Source organism: Trichoderma camerunense (genome assembly GCF_050948025.1).
Source record: "Trichoderma camerunense strain CBS 138272 chromosome Unknown V8C40scaffold_42, whole genome shotgun sequence".
NCBI lineage: Eukaryota > Fungi > Ascomycota > Sordariomycetes > Hypocreales > Hypocreaceae > Trichoderma > Trichoderma camerunense.
Window position 1 is genome coordinate 37,702 of NW_028145328.1, and position 12,729 is coordinate 50,430.

The 12,729-nt window shown below is 52.7% G+C and overlaps 5 protein-coding genes across 5 annotated transcripts; 2 read left to right on the plus strand and 3 right to left on the minus strand.

Annotated features, from left to right (window-relative positions):
* Window positions 1–17: 17 nt before the first annotated feature.
* V8C40DRAFT_259781 (C2H2 type zinc-finger-domain-containing protein) lies at window positions 18–2,007 on the minus strand. The gene is made up of 2 exons (XM_083219042.1): window positions 1,743–2,007; window positions 18–1,644 (listed from the first exon to the last, which is right to left on the minus strand). The coding sequence occupies exons 1-2, from the start codon at window positions 1,865–1,867 to the stop codon at window positions 132–134; spliced, it is 1,638 nt and encodes a 545-aa protein (XP_083066864.1). The 5' UTR covers window positions 1,868–2,007; the 3' UTR covers window positions 18–131.
* A 581-nt stretch (window positions 2,008–2,588) lies between these two features.
* Window positions 2,589–7,084, plus strand: V8C40DRAFT_166074 (uncharacterized protein). The gene is made up of 3 exons (XM_083211541.1): window positions 2,589–3,034; window positions 3,143–5,379; window positions 5,437–7,084. Exons 1-3 carry the CDS (start codon window positions 2,766–2,768, stop codon window positions 6,912–6,914), a joined length of 3,984 nt encoding a protein of 1,327 aa, XP_083066865.1. The 5' UTR covers window positions 2,589–2,765; the 3' UTR covers window positions 6,915–7,084.
* Window positions 7,085–8,543, minus strand: V8C40DRAFT_166077 (uncharacterized protein). Its single transcript, XM_083211542.1, has 2 exons — window positions 8,133–8,543; window positions 7,085–8,030 (listed from the first exon to the last, which is right to left on the minus strand). Exons 1-2 carry the CDS (start codon window positions 8,407–8,409, stop codon window positions 7,255–7,257), a joined length of 1,053 nt encoding a protein of 350 aa, XP_083066866.1. The 5' UTR covers window positions 8,410–8,543; the 3' UTR covers window positions 7,085–7,254.
* A 242-nt stretch (window positions 8,544–8,785) lies between these two features.
* On the plus strand, window positions 8,786–10,367 carry V8C40DRAFT_259784 (translation initiation/elongation factor MRX8). Its single transcript, XM_083219043.1, has one exon. The coding sequence runs from the start codon at window positions 8,946–8,948 to the stop codon at window positions 10,245–10,247; it is 1,302 nt and encodes a 433-aa protein (XP_083066867.1). The 5' UTR covers window positions 8,786–8,945; the 3' UTR covers window positions 10,248–10,367.
* On the minus strand, window positions 10,212–12,573 carry V8C40DRAFT_259786 (C3HC zinc finger-like-domain-containing protein). Its single transcript, XM_083219044.1, has 3 exons — window positions 11,576–12,573; window positions 11,430–11,513; window positions 10,212–11,376 (listed from the first exon to the last, which is right to left on the minus strand). Exons 1-3 carry the CDS (start codon window positions 12,108–12,110, stop codon window positions 10,541–10,543), a joined length of 1,455 nt encoding a protein of 484 aa, XP_083066868.1. The 5' UTR covers window positions 12,111–12,573; the 3' UTR covers window positions 10,212–10,540.
* Between the last annotated feature and the right edge of the window lie 156 nt (window positions 12,574–12,729).

Consider the following 12,729-nt stretch of genomic DNA (forward strand, 5'->3'; position numbering starts at 1 on the left):
ACACTTTGTCACACAAATTTTCTTCAGGTTTATTGATTGGCGCAAGGATGCGCAGGAAACAAAACAAAAGTTACATCGCCAACATCAAGCAAAAACGTGAAACTCGTTAAATTCAGATAAACTCCTATCGTCTAACCACCCGCCAAGTCGCGGTAATAGTAGTGCTTCTGGTTGTTCATCTTCTTACCATATGAGTACTCCGTCTTCCTAGCCCGGTAGTGCTCCAGGTCTCGGTTGCGCTGCATGTCCTTGCGTGCCACGCGCTTCTTCTCGTCAGAGACGCCAGCCATACCAATAGCGCCACGAGGCGCCATCTCACGTCTGCGGTTCTTGATGAGGGCGACTTGGTTGTCGCTGTTAGGCTCGACGCCCTCCTCGTTCCGCGCGGCTTCAAGCAGCAACTGCTCTGAACGCTCTTCCTCCGAAGGGTGGTTGTACAGGTTCTGGCGGTAGTATTTGTTGAGGGAACGGTGACCGACGGATCTGCCCGACGGCAGATGCAGCTCGTACTCGTCGTAGAAGGCTGCGTGGGTGTGCTTGTGAGCCTTGGAGTGCCATCCGTCTGCTTGGTGGTGATTTCGAGGGTCGTTTGTGCTGTGGTGAGAATGTTTGCTCAACCGCTCATACTGATGGATGTGACCTTCCGCGGGGACTGCAGTCAAGTCTTCAGAGTCAAGGGAAGAAGCTGAGCTGTCAGTCTCCCAGCCATCTCCATCTTCACCCTCCTCCAGCTCTTCTCCCTCAGGGCCAGTGGCCTTGGTCTCTCGTCGTGCGCCCAGCTTGGCCCCGCCATTGCCGTCTTCGGTTGAGCCGCTGTCCGACTCTTCGTCGTCGTCCTCTCCATCTGAGTAGGTACTTCTGAAATCGTAGTAGTCGCCAATTGCAAGTTGATCCTCCTCTGTGTCGTACGGAATCTTGCAGTGGCCCTTGTCTCTCATGTGGGTCTGCACAGCAAAGAGGTTGTTCTTGAACTTGCCACAGCTGATACACTGGTGGTCCTCTCCAATTCTTTCTTGCAGATATCCGATGAGGCCCTCCAAGTTGACCATGTATGTCTTTTCTGGTATAAACATTCCGTGGAAGCGTTCCATGTGCTGTACGTTGAGAGGAGGTGAGGCGGATTCGTAGTTGCAGAAAACACATGTTCCCAAAGTCCAGACTCGCTCAGATCCAGACTGTACCGGAGTGGGAGTAGATTCGGTGCCAGTAGTTTCGCTCTCAGAAGCGGGGTGGGGAACTGCCGGTCTCTTGACAGGCGAGGGCCGCTGCTCAGTCACCTTTGCCTTTTGGAGACCTTCAATGACTTGGTTAAACTCGTCCTCGGCGGCAGAGTCTACATCCTCATCCTCATCAGCAGCAGAGGCCGGCTCTCCGAGAGAAAATGTCGAGCTCATGACAGAAGTTGTTTCGTCATCATGCTTCTTGGCCGGGTTGGCCTTGTTTTGCTTGTGTTTCTGGCTCAGCAAGTGATTCCGGTAGGCGTTTTCGCTGTAATATGTCTTGCCACACGGTTCACAAGCACGCTCAAACATGGCCTTGTCGGCTTCGGCAGTGGTGTCAGCACGAGCCTGGAGGACTTTTTCGGTGAAGATCTCGGCGGTGATGGGAGGCAAAGAGGCAACTCGTCGCTTCAGGTTATATCGGCTAAAATTGTCATGTCAGAGACGAAAAAACAACACAGCAGGAGCAGCAACAGCAGAGGTGTCCCCCGCCGGCTCCTCCGGAACCAGAACCGCACTCACTGCCAGTCACTCTTCATGTGAGCCTTTTGAAGATCGATATTGCGGTAGGCGACCTGACAAGAGTTGCACGTGTAAGGATGCGAACTCGAAGTCTGCCCCGCGGCGGCGGGCTGGACGCTCGCCATGGTGAAAAAAATTCGGTAGGACCAGTCGCAAGAGGTTTGTTAACAGATCGAGTCTGCTGTATCGGTGTATTAGGGAGTCGAAGCCCTTATAAAGCCTGGGGAAGCCAGCATGCGTGACTCGACGGCCGGCGATGTTTTGCAAGAATTATTAATTCTGGTGGAAGTTTTTGAGTGGCGGGGCCATCTGACGTATTATCTTGCGAGCGCTTGCCAAGGGTGGGTCGTGCCCTGCATCTGCATTTTTCTGCAGGCGATGTGATACGGCAAAGCAAAATTCCTGGTTGGCGCTGCAAGCGGGTACTCGAGCGGTACTTTGCACGCCTGTGGTCATGGGGGGCGCTTACCTCGAAGCCCACGGCGGCCGTTGACGTGACGCCCTAACAGCGCCCCAGCATGCCATCTGCCGGGTGCAGATAGCGCTGGCGGTATTGCTGTCGTGCGCTGAAACTCAGATCCAGGCCTGGGGGTGGGCTGTGGCGGCCCAACTAGGACGGAGTACCTTGGCAGTACCTGGTAGCAGCGAGGTAGCGTATACTTCAGATAGCAACATCCAGCGGCAGACTCGGCGAGCGAAACAGTGCAAAACACTTCGATACGAGATTGTCTCATGAGGTAGCCGGTACTCGTGCCGCAGCTCTCCGGGGGCGCAGCTAAGCAACTGGCCGTGCTCCCTCCCCACTGCCGTCACTTTCAGCCTTGCTCATCTCCGTCCGTTGTCAAACCAGCCGCCACCAACCTGGAACCTTTGCCTCTTCATCCCTACGCGCATCATATCCATCGTCTCCTGCTCCAACATCATCGTCCAACGCCGCATCGTGTCGCCTTCAGCCTCGCCAGCGATTCCTCTCAAAGCATGGGCTGTTGATTTGCTCTCACCACAGCGGCTCCCTCGTCAGCCATGAGCATGAGCGCGCCGCAAAAGACGTCCTCGTCAGCAAGGGGCCTCGAGCCCGGCCATGCCGCCGAAGCCCGCCTCCGGGGCCCCTCCGAAGCAAACGGGGAGCTGGATCTGCTTGCCGGGCTCTGGCAGGTGGCTCCATTCCCTCGCCTTCCAGCCGATGCGCCGGCCGAGCTCAACGACTACGTCCAGCATGTCGAGAATCCCCGTCGCGTCTATGCCATCCATCGAGCCAGCCGTCGTCACGACTTTCAGCATCTCGTCGACAAGTATGTCCTGTCACTGTCCCTCTGATGGCCTTCCGTTTGGTTTGGTTCCGCTTGGATCCGTTTGCGCCGTTACAGATATGCTAACGCCCTGTCTTTCTTATGACGCAGATACATTTCCCAACTACGAAGTGGTTGTGGTTCGTCGAATTGCTCAACGGCTACCTGCTTCACCTGCCGCAAGCGCCTCGCTGGCAAGGCACCCATCCGCAGATATAATCCGACAAGTGCCAGAACACTAGCAGTGTACCTGGCCAGTCAAGATAATCCGGAGGCCGGCCTCTGTCCCTATCTCGGCTCGCCCAGAGAGGTCCCTCCCGCTCTCAACAGCCTCATCTTTTCTACTCGGCCGTCACCATCCCAGCACAACACCCACAGGCCTTCCGACAGCCAGACAGCATCCCGGCGGAAACCAAGCGTGGGGGTTGCTACCAAGCCTCCCGCTTCCCCTACCACAACAAGATCCCGCTCGCCATCTCTGGATAAGCAACACTCGGGCAACCAGCACAGCGAATCTAAGAATGACGACGCTGCTACGCGGCCCGGGCAGCTACCGGCGTCTCATATCAGCGTTACAGAAAAGGCAACACAAAAAGACTACAGGTCGTTTGCAGTGGCTACCTTTGGCACTGTCGCATTCAAGATGCTGGAATGGCTTACACCGCAGGCGATTGAAGCCATGACGGACAAGTTCTCCGAGCTGGGCGGTCTTCGACAGAATACTAACAGTACTACCACCGATGCCACTGCCGCCACTGCCACCACTGCCGGCTCAACCAGCACCGAGCAGGCTACAAGTTCGCAGACACGCCACTCCCAAGCGCATCAGGCCGTACCTCCGCCAGCCGCTCAACCTAAACGGAACAAGACTTCAAAACCAGCCAGAACCTCGAGCCAAGATATAGTCGAACCACCAACACCGGCGAAGGATGTGTCTTCCAGACCTAAGAGAAATTCCAAGCCGACTCTTCGTTCTTCTCCATCCAAATCCAACAACAGGAGGGCCATGGATCCTGTCGCCATTTCAGCAGGAAGCGAAGAGGCTAAGCCAACCTCACGGCCTCCAAGCTTGAATGGCTTCTACCCCGACAAGTTGGCTCGCGCTGGCAAGACCTCACCTGCCATCATTACTCGTGGTGTTCCTGAAATACCATCCAAGCCTGCCTTTTTTGAAAATTTGTCTGCCCCCACCCCCACTGCCCCTACCAACACGGTGGAAGACGTCGAATCAGGGTCCTCTGATACGGAGACTATTGATGAGAGAGAGACGCCGAGTAGCACTCCTCCGGCCATCAAGAGTGAACATGTCGACACGCAGACCAAGCCGAGACCCATATCGCCGCTTCCGGAAGTAGACTTTCCCTCAGCCAAATTTCTACTACCTCAGTCCTTGTCGGCTTTGAATGTCGAGCTTGTCGATTTTATATGCGATGTTTTCCAAGAGGATAATACATACGAACGCCATTTCTTCGGGCCTTTGGAATCTCACGCCTCATATCCCGTCCCCCAGAACCCATCAAGAAAGTTGACTAGACGGCGATCGATATCCCGTACCACCTCCCCCAGTCAGTGGAAGGCCTTCAATGAACAGGCCCTGTTCGCCGTCCTCAGTGACCCTCACTCCCTCGTCCGGTCCTTCTCCCGAGATGGCAAGCTGTACGACTCGCAGACGCTATTCTACTGCATGCTTCGGATGACTCGTGCTGCGCCAACCCTAGTCCTTCACAGCCTTTGGATGGCAGCCGAGTCTTTATTCACAACACCAAGGTCTTTTCAAGCCTCACAGTCTCGTCCCTCAAGGGCACTACCCAAAGGTCGAAAACCGCTCTCAGATTTCGAAGCCGGCTGCGTCGTGTCAGTCTGTCTGCATGCTCTCGTTGCGGTAGCACCTTTCGTCTCAGATTCTAAGACTCTGTACGACATGTCGCGCATACGATCTACGGGGCTAACACTAGGCGGCAACGGTCTTTCCGCAAGACAGCCGCAGGCCATATGCCTCGAGTATGAGGATGTCTTTTCAAACGACAACGCCATCAGACTGGCACGCCGTGTCTTCTCTGCCGTGTCTGCCCGCCGATCTCTAGCTACTTTGATGCGCATGGATGGCAAGACCAAGACCGGTCAATTAGACATACTCCAGCCACTGCTCGGCCAGCTCGACCTTGTGCACTCAGGACCACTCCGAATTTTGGAGTTTGCGCAAGCCGAGCGCTTGTTGCATGAGACCCGCGTCCCCACCCTCTTGCTAGACTGGGCGAGGACGGTCCTTTATCACGAGTGGAATGGAAACCCCGAGGTTATAAGCGGCGGTGCCTTTCACGGGGCGCTGTCTCTGATTTCTACCATGTGTAAGTCATTTTTGTCATCCCCAGAGTCTTTCATATTGCATACTAACAAGAGCACAGACCAAAACAGATCCAGACTCCTCCTGGGAGATATCCAATTCCGGGCCGACTATTTCTCAGAACGCCTAGACACCATGGAGATGCCAGTAACATGGGCTGAATCCGACTCTCCGCGGAATAAGGGACACATGCTCGACTACCCCTATCTCTTCAGCCCAGAATGTCTCGTCACCTTCTTTAGATCCATCAACTTTGCAAAGATGAGCCGGATGTTTGAAGAGAGTAGCTCGCTCAAGACAAGAATGAGCGCTATTGTCGATCCTGGTAGTCTTGTTGCCAACCCTCACCATAAGATAGTGTTGCAGGATATGTTGAGGGTGGCATCGTCCAAGTACCTTGTGCTGGATATTGGTCGTGACAATGTCTTGAGAGATGCCTTTGATCAGCTGTGGAGGCGAGAACGACGCGAGCTTCTGCGTCCTCTCAAGGTCCACCTCGGCGAGCAGAGCGGAGAAGAAGGATTCGATTCGGGTGGCGTACAGCAGGAATTCTTCCGTGTAGCCATTGCCGAGTGTATGGACCCCAAATACGGTGCTTTCTCTATCGATGACCGAACGCGTATGGCATGGTTCGTTCCCGGCTCGGTTGTGGAGGAGTGGAAGTTTGAGTTGATGGGCGTTCTCGTATCCCTGGCGGTATACAACGGCCTTACACTTCCCGTCACCTTCCCTAGGGCTCTATACCGGAAATTACTAGGCGAGCCGGTGGAAGAGCTCTACCACATTGCAGACGGCTGGCCTGCACTAGCCAGTGGGTTAATGAGTCTCTTGGAGTGGAACGAGAAAGATGGCGCGGTGGAAGACATCTTTGCGCGCACTTACGAGTTCTCCGTGTCCAACATTGGGGGCAATGTGACACGAGAAATGACCAAAGATATGGTCCAATGGCCGCAGAATCTCGACTGGAAAATGCGCGTCAACATTCCCGAAGAATCAGTCGACGAACGAGAGGCGCCACTCGTGACCAACGAAAACCGCGACCAGTATGTGAGCGACTACATCCGCTACCTGACTGACGTGTCTGTCAGACCGCAGTACGAGGCGTTTGAACGTGGCTTTAATAGCTGCCTCGAGTACAAGTCGCTCTCGCTGCTGAGCCCCCAGATCCTGCAGTCCCTTGTCGAGGGCGTGCAGGAGATTGACATTTCGGAGCTTCGACGATATACTCGTTACGTTGGGTGGGATGCGTCCCACCACACGGTTCGAGATTTCTGGTCCATTGTTAAGCGCTATGATGATAGGATGAAGCGCAAGCTTTTGGAATTCGTGACCGCTTCGGACCGCGTCCCCGTCGGGGGCATGCGCAACCTGCAGTTTGTGGTGCAGAGAAATGGTGATGGTGAAGATAGTGGGAATCGTTTGCCCACGGCGTACACATGTTACGGGACGCTCCTTTTACCGGACTATAGGGATAAGGACATGTTGAGGCAGCGACTTAATATGGCGCTGGAAAATGCCCAGGGATTCGGCTTTGCATAAAAGGGGGGCAAGCCTCGACTCATTTTTCATTTGTTTTAAGCGGGCTTTTCATTGCTGCTACTTTTATCTATACAAGCGTTCAAGTTTGGCAATTGGGATTAAAGCGATCATGAGGGTTTAGAATTTGTGCTGGAAGCAAGTTTATTGATTGCATTGGGTACTCGCGAGCTTCCATCTATATCTATCTATTATATACTCATTTGTATATACAATATGCAGCCGGTCTGAGAATTATTCTTTTGTTCTTCTCTTCTTTTTTTGGAAACGCTCCTTGCTGTTTACATGGACCAGACTGCACAATTTTTTGTAATGTAACCAAACATATGATAATCTATTCATCTCATCTCATCTGTCTCACGTTTAGGTTGATTCTCTTGTTTTCCATCCAGCCCTTCCACTGCTCATATTCTCCGTCTTCTCCGGCGGGCCAATTTGCTAGGTAGTCGGGACATGTGCCCTTCATGACTTTTGGCACGCCGTGCCATGCGTAGCGAGACTCCTTGGTCATGTAGATGGCGTCTCCGGAGCGAAGTCTTAGTAGCAGATATTTCTTCTTCTCCTCGTCTTTGTCTTGTTCTGATTCTTTGTCTTGGTCTTTTTCATCGTTGGCGCTGCGGCTGGGGGCAATCATGAAGAGACAGTCGCATCCGAAACTCAGACTGACGAGACCTTTGTCAATCTCCTCGCTGACATCTCTATGCATCATCATCGTATCCCCCGGCGTGTAAAAATTGACAATAGCAGCCTGAGCAAGCGTCTCCGGAAACAAAGCCTTTAAAAATGAAGCTAAATCATCCGGAAAGCCAGGTGGAGGAGCTTCCGGGTATACACGATTCGTCCAGTCGTACTGCCCGCCGAGGGTGACCCAATGGAGGCGCCGCTGGAGAACTTGTTTGATGGAAAGGGGGTTGTGGACGGCGGGATCCTTGGGGAGGAATGTTGGTGGAGAGTCTGGGGAGAGGGAGAAGAAGGATGATGAGGAGGGAGGGTAGGGGAGGGAGTAGTGGAGGTGGAGGTTTGTTTGGTGGGTTGGGTTGCTGAGGTCGCGGTGGATCATTGTGTTGAGGAGGTGCGTTTGGATGGAGGGGGGGAGGAGGGAGGGGAGGATGAGGAGGCCTGTTGAATGAGTTTGTTAGTTTATGACAATGATTGAATAGATGAGTTTGGAGGTATTGTAAATGTAAATCATGACTGGAGTAGTGCAGTAGAGAGACAAACCTGGAAGCAAAGGATGATATAAAATAGGAGCATCGCCATCTTCCGCACCCTCTTTCGCAAACTCAGGTCCCAAGTGAGAAAAGGCCTCTGATATCTGCGCCCGCGGGATATGTCCCGACACACAGAATCCGCTTTGTTCAATAGGAAGCCGAGGGTCGTCGAGCGGTATCTCTTTGAGGAGGACGTTCTGGTCGAGACGGGAGAAGTGCTTCCACTCGGCCTTCATCCGGTCCGAGGGCTGCTCGTGGGCATCGAGGTCGAGGGCGCCGGGGGCCATGATTTATATTTTGTGGAGGTTGTTGGCGTAAATGAGTTGTGTATAAAGATGATAGATGAGATGTGGGAGTGAGTGAGTGTGTGGGTGAGACTTGGAATGAGTTTGACTCTCACTCCAGTATAGGTATGTTGAATGAATGGACATGATCTGATGCATTCATTTTGCCTACCCTAGGCGGATTTTTTTGCTTTACTAACTGGGTTAGTATCTCGTGCTGATTCTTTCGACACTGTGTTGGGCTAATTGGTACCCCGTGGAATCATGATATTGTCCCCAATGCTCTCTCCAAATTACTGCAGATAGAATTCTAAAAGCTCTTGGAAACATATGCAAATATTTTCCTTTCTTCATTATATATTTCTATTAATTTGAAAAATAAATATCTTGATGACCTTCGCTCTTTATTCCAGCTCAGAGAATTCATAGTGGGGTCACCCGGTATTTTCACACGCACAGCTCAATAACTTCCAAGTGCTTCAACCTCAGCTCTCAAACTCAACGTCACTAAACAAACTCACACCAAACATTCTTTTACAATGCCTCCATTAAAGCCAGCATCTTTACAGCGCATCTCACACTCACCTCGTCTCATCTTGAATCCTCAATTTCACGCATGTTTCACCACATCTGTCCCGCGATGGCCTCGCCTGCGACCTAGCGCAAGACCGTCTCGCATCATCGCCACCAGCAATGATCCTCACAGCAATGACCCCGACTCAGCATCACCATTATCACAATCACAATTAGCGGCATCGACACCTCCTAAATCATCAAACATTACATCAACATCTTCTAAAACATCCTCGCCTCATAAACCCACCCAACCAATTAAAACAACACCAACAATCCCAAACCTCCAAGAACCCTCATCATCCTCCTCAGCATCAACACCCAAACGCTCCGCTCCCCCCAACACAAAACCCCACAAAGAAACCCTCTTCACAAACACCCTCATCCGCCAATCCCCCTCCTCCTCCCCCCTCATCACGACATCCACCACAAAACCCCAAGACGCCCAAATCGCCTCCGCCGCATCCTTCTTCCAACAAGGCTTCCAATTCCTCTACTCCGCCGAATCCCTCCGCCACCACCCGAAAAACGAACACATCCCCGAAATCATCATCCTCGGCGCCTCAAACGTCGGCAAGTCCTCTTTTCTCAACGCCCTCGTCGGCCGTCCCGGCGCAGCGAGAGTCAGCGCCCGCCCAGGCAAAACCACGCTCATGAACGCCTTTGGCCTCGGCCCTCTCCCAAACATTCCCAAGGGTCTCGTCCGGCAGGGCGAAAAGCTGCCGCGGTATAGCCTCGTCCTCGTGGATACGCCGGGGTATGGCTTCAAGAGTCAGGCTAGCTGGGGGGATGCCGTGTGGAAGTACATAAAGGCACGGAAGATGCTACGCGGTGCCGTAGTGCTGCTTTCTTCTGAAAAGAGGCTCATGGAGCAGGACAAGTGGCTGTTGAGGACACTGGCCGAAGCTAACACTAGAACGTTGGTGGTCTTGACCAAGGCTGACAAGGGGGGCGGATCATGGACCCAGCGATGCGGCGACATGGCCTCACTGGTGCGAGAAGAGTTGCGGAAAATGTCACGATCCGTGGGTAACGGATGGGAAGAAGGATCGGGCTGGAACCCAGATATACACATCACTGCGGCGGGAATGGACAATGTGCCCAAGTTAGGGAGCGGAGGGGGCGTGGGAGGTGTCCGGACGAGTATTCTAGAAATGGCAGGCTTCGACTTTGATCTCAAAGAGAAGGAAGTGAAGAAGAAGGACGAAACGGTCACGTACGGAGGACCTGTGGTTTCATTTGATGATATTAAATGGAAGACGGGGTGACTATGTATGACTATGGATGGCATGGGAGGTATCGGATGTATTAGAAATTTGTACGCACATCAGCAAATATGATGTAAGGAAATTTTGAGTCAGAAAGACAGGGTATGCTTGAGATAACGGGGTAGATGGAGATGAGATAAGGAAAAGAAGCCTCCCCTGAATAATAATATTGGACCCCAATGCCTTGTAATGGATGTAGCCAAGAAACACAATAAAATAAAACCAAAAGGGGGCAATGGAAGAAAAGGAAGAAAAGAAGAAAAAAACATCCCAGCCATCACACAAGTTCGCCATTAATCTCCCTTAGTCGACCTGGTTGACTTGTTGGATTTGATTGACGCGGCGCCTGAGCGGGACCTTTTCAGCTTCTTCGTATCAAACAAGCTCTTGACCTTGCGCAGCCTCGCCCATCGTTCCTTGTCCTTTGCGTCCCGCGTGGCTTCGTCATCCTCATCGTCGATGGCGGTCGAATCAATAGAGATATTTGGTGTGTGGTGCGCACCCGGTCGTGATGTCGTCTTAACGGGTGTAGACGGATCTGTGGCCGTGGCCGTGGCTGCTTTCGACTTTGGCTTAACTTGGCCTTCATATACTTTTCGTAGATCCGATTCGTTCTTGATGGACTGTAGCAATATCTTCCACGCCGGCATGTCGGCTGTATCGTTGCTTTGGGTGCTGTGCCCCCTGCTCTGAGCGGCTGGGTTCTTCCAGGGGCAGAAGAAGCGATGTTCTCGCTCAGGATCAAGATAGTCCATCGGCGCGGGCACAATGACCATTCCACTTTCGTCCACCTCTTTACTCTTAAACATCCATAGACCCAATCGTCGCTGACATGTGTGGCATGACGCGGTGTTGGGAACAGCGCCGATGCGTGTGTTGGTCAGGCCCTGCCAGCCCATAAGCGCCAGAGCAAGCGCAGGTCTATTGGGTGCATCTGTAGAAGCCTTCTCTCCAGTGAAAAAGTCGGGTGGGAGCTGTTCAATGACATTGCCCAAATTCATGTCTTCTGGAAGGTGAAGGTTGAATTCATATGGCAGAAAGGTCTGCCGGACACAGAGCTCCTCATATCGCTTCTTCAGAGCTTCTATGGCGCCCTTTGCGCTCATGAATGATAGCCGAAGTAAGGAATCTTGGCAAAGCGATTAGCAAAGAAGATTAGTATAATGAACACAATAAACTTACCATCACATCCTCGTCTCTTCCATAGGCAATCTGACTGATGCGCACTAACGATCAACTCTGCATATTTGTCGACCAAAGCAGCTTCTGTTTATCACGAGTCAACTCCTGATCCCATCAAAATGCAACATTACCATAACAAAACTCACCAACTTCGGCAGCCGTCAGCGCATCTCCCTCAGTTTCTCCGGCCTCCTTCTTCAACTTCACTACCAACTCCTTGTGACACAGCAAACATCGCACCCTCTCCTTGCCCTGACATATCCATCCCCTCTTAGCCCACTCCACCTCGTTGATCTTATCAGGCTTTGGGGTCCAGTCGGTGATTTCCTGAAATGTCGCCAGCCTCTTCAGCAGCTCCTCCCTATCACCAGGAGAGTACCTCGCGGGCCCGTCCCTCCGAACTTTCGGAGTCGTGGCGTCAGATACCGTCCGCCTTATGGAGCTAGCCAGACTTGTGAGCCCCGATGAAACAGTGTTGTCTAGGCGCGGTGCGGTTGATTCGGGAAACCCCAGGCGACGGCGCTTCTGAAGCAGCGCATCATAGTCTAAGGGCTTGTGGCTGCCGCTGGGCACCCGGTTTCCGAACATGGTTGCTGGAGAGTCGCCGTCTGTGCTGGGTCGCGGACTGCTCAGGCCCTGGAGCAAGGCGTTGAACTTGCGTTTGGTAGAGTTTGTGCTCATGGCTGATGAGTTTGGTGAGATCGAGTTGAGTGGTGAGTGACTCTGTGTGCATTTGCGCTGCGCCAGGCTCGGAGCACCTAGCGATCCCGATGAAAACGCCAAGAAACAGTAAAGGAGATGTCCCAGGTAAGAAAAACGAGAGGCTGAGTCGATATTCCGTCTGCGGTTGAAGTTCTGCCCAGGGTCCGTCCCCTGATAGAAAACGGATGGGTATGAGAGAGAACCGAGCTCCTGGACGCGCTAGAGAAAACAAAAGAAATAAGGCGGATCCAAGGGGACGAGATTTGAACTATTGAAAGAAGAAAAAAAAGAAAAGCAATAGAAAACCCCCAAATCCGTCAGCAAAAAGTGAAGCGCGCTCTCACGTGCGGAAATGCGCGGGGGTGTTGAAGGGCTCGAGATGCCCGTTGTTGTTTTGTTATCAATATCAAAATCCACCAACAATCTGCGCTTTGACATCACTGAGGCCGTTGCGAACGTCAACAATTGTGCTGACTAACGGAGCGCGGCGCATCGTTAATCCCGCTTTGATCCCTGATAAGCGATAAGCTCCTCCACACCGCCCGTGCCCTTTTTGGCTTCCTGTTCCTGGGCGCGTGGCAGAAACTTGCGGCTAAAT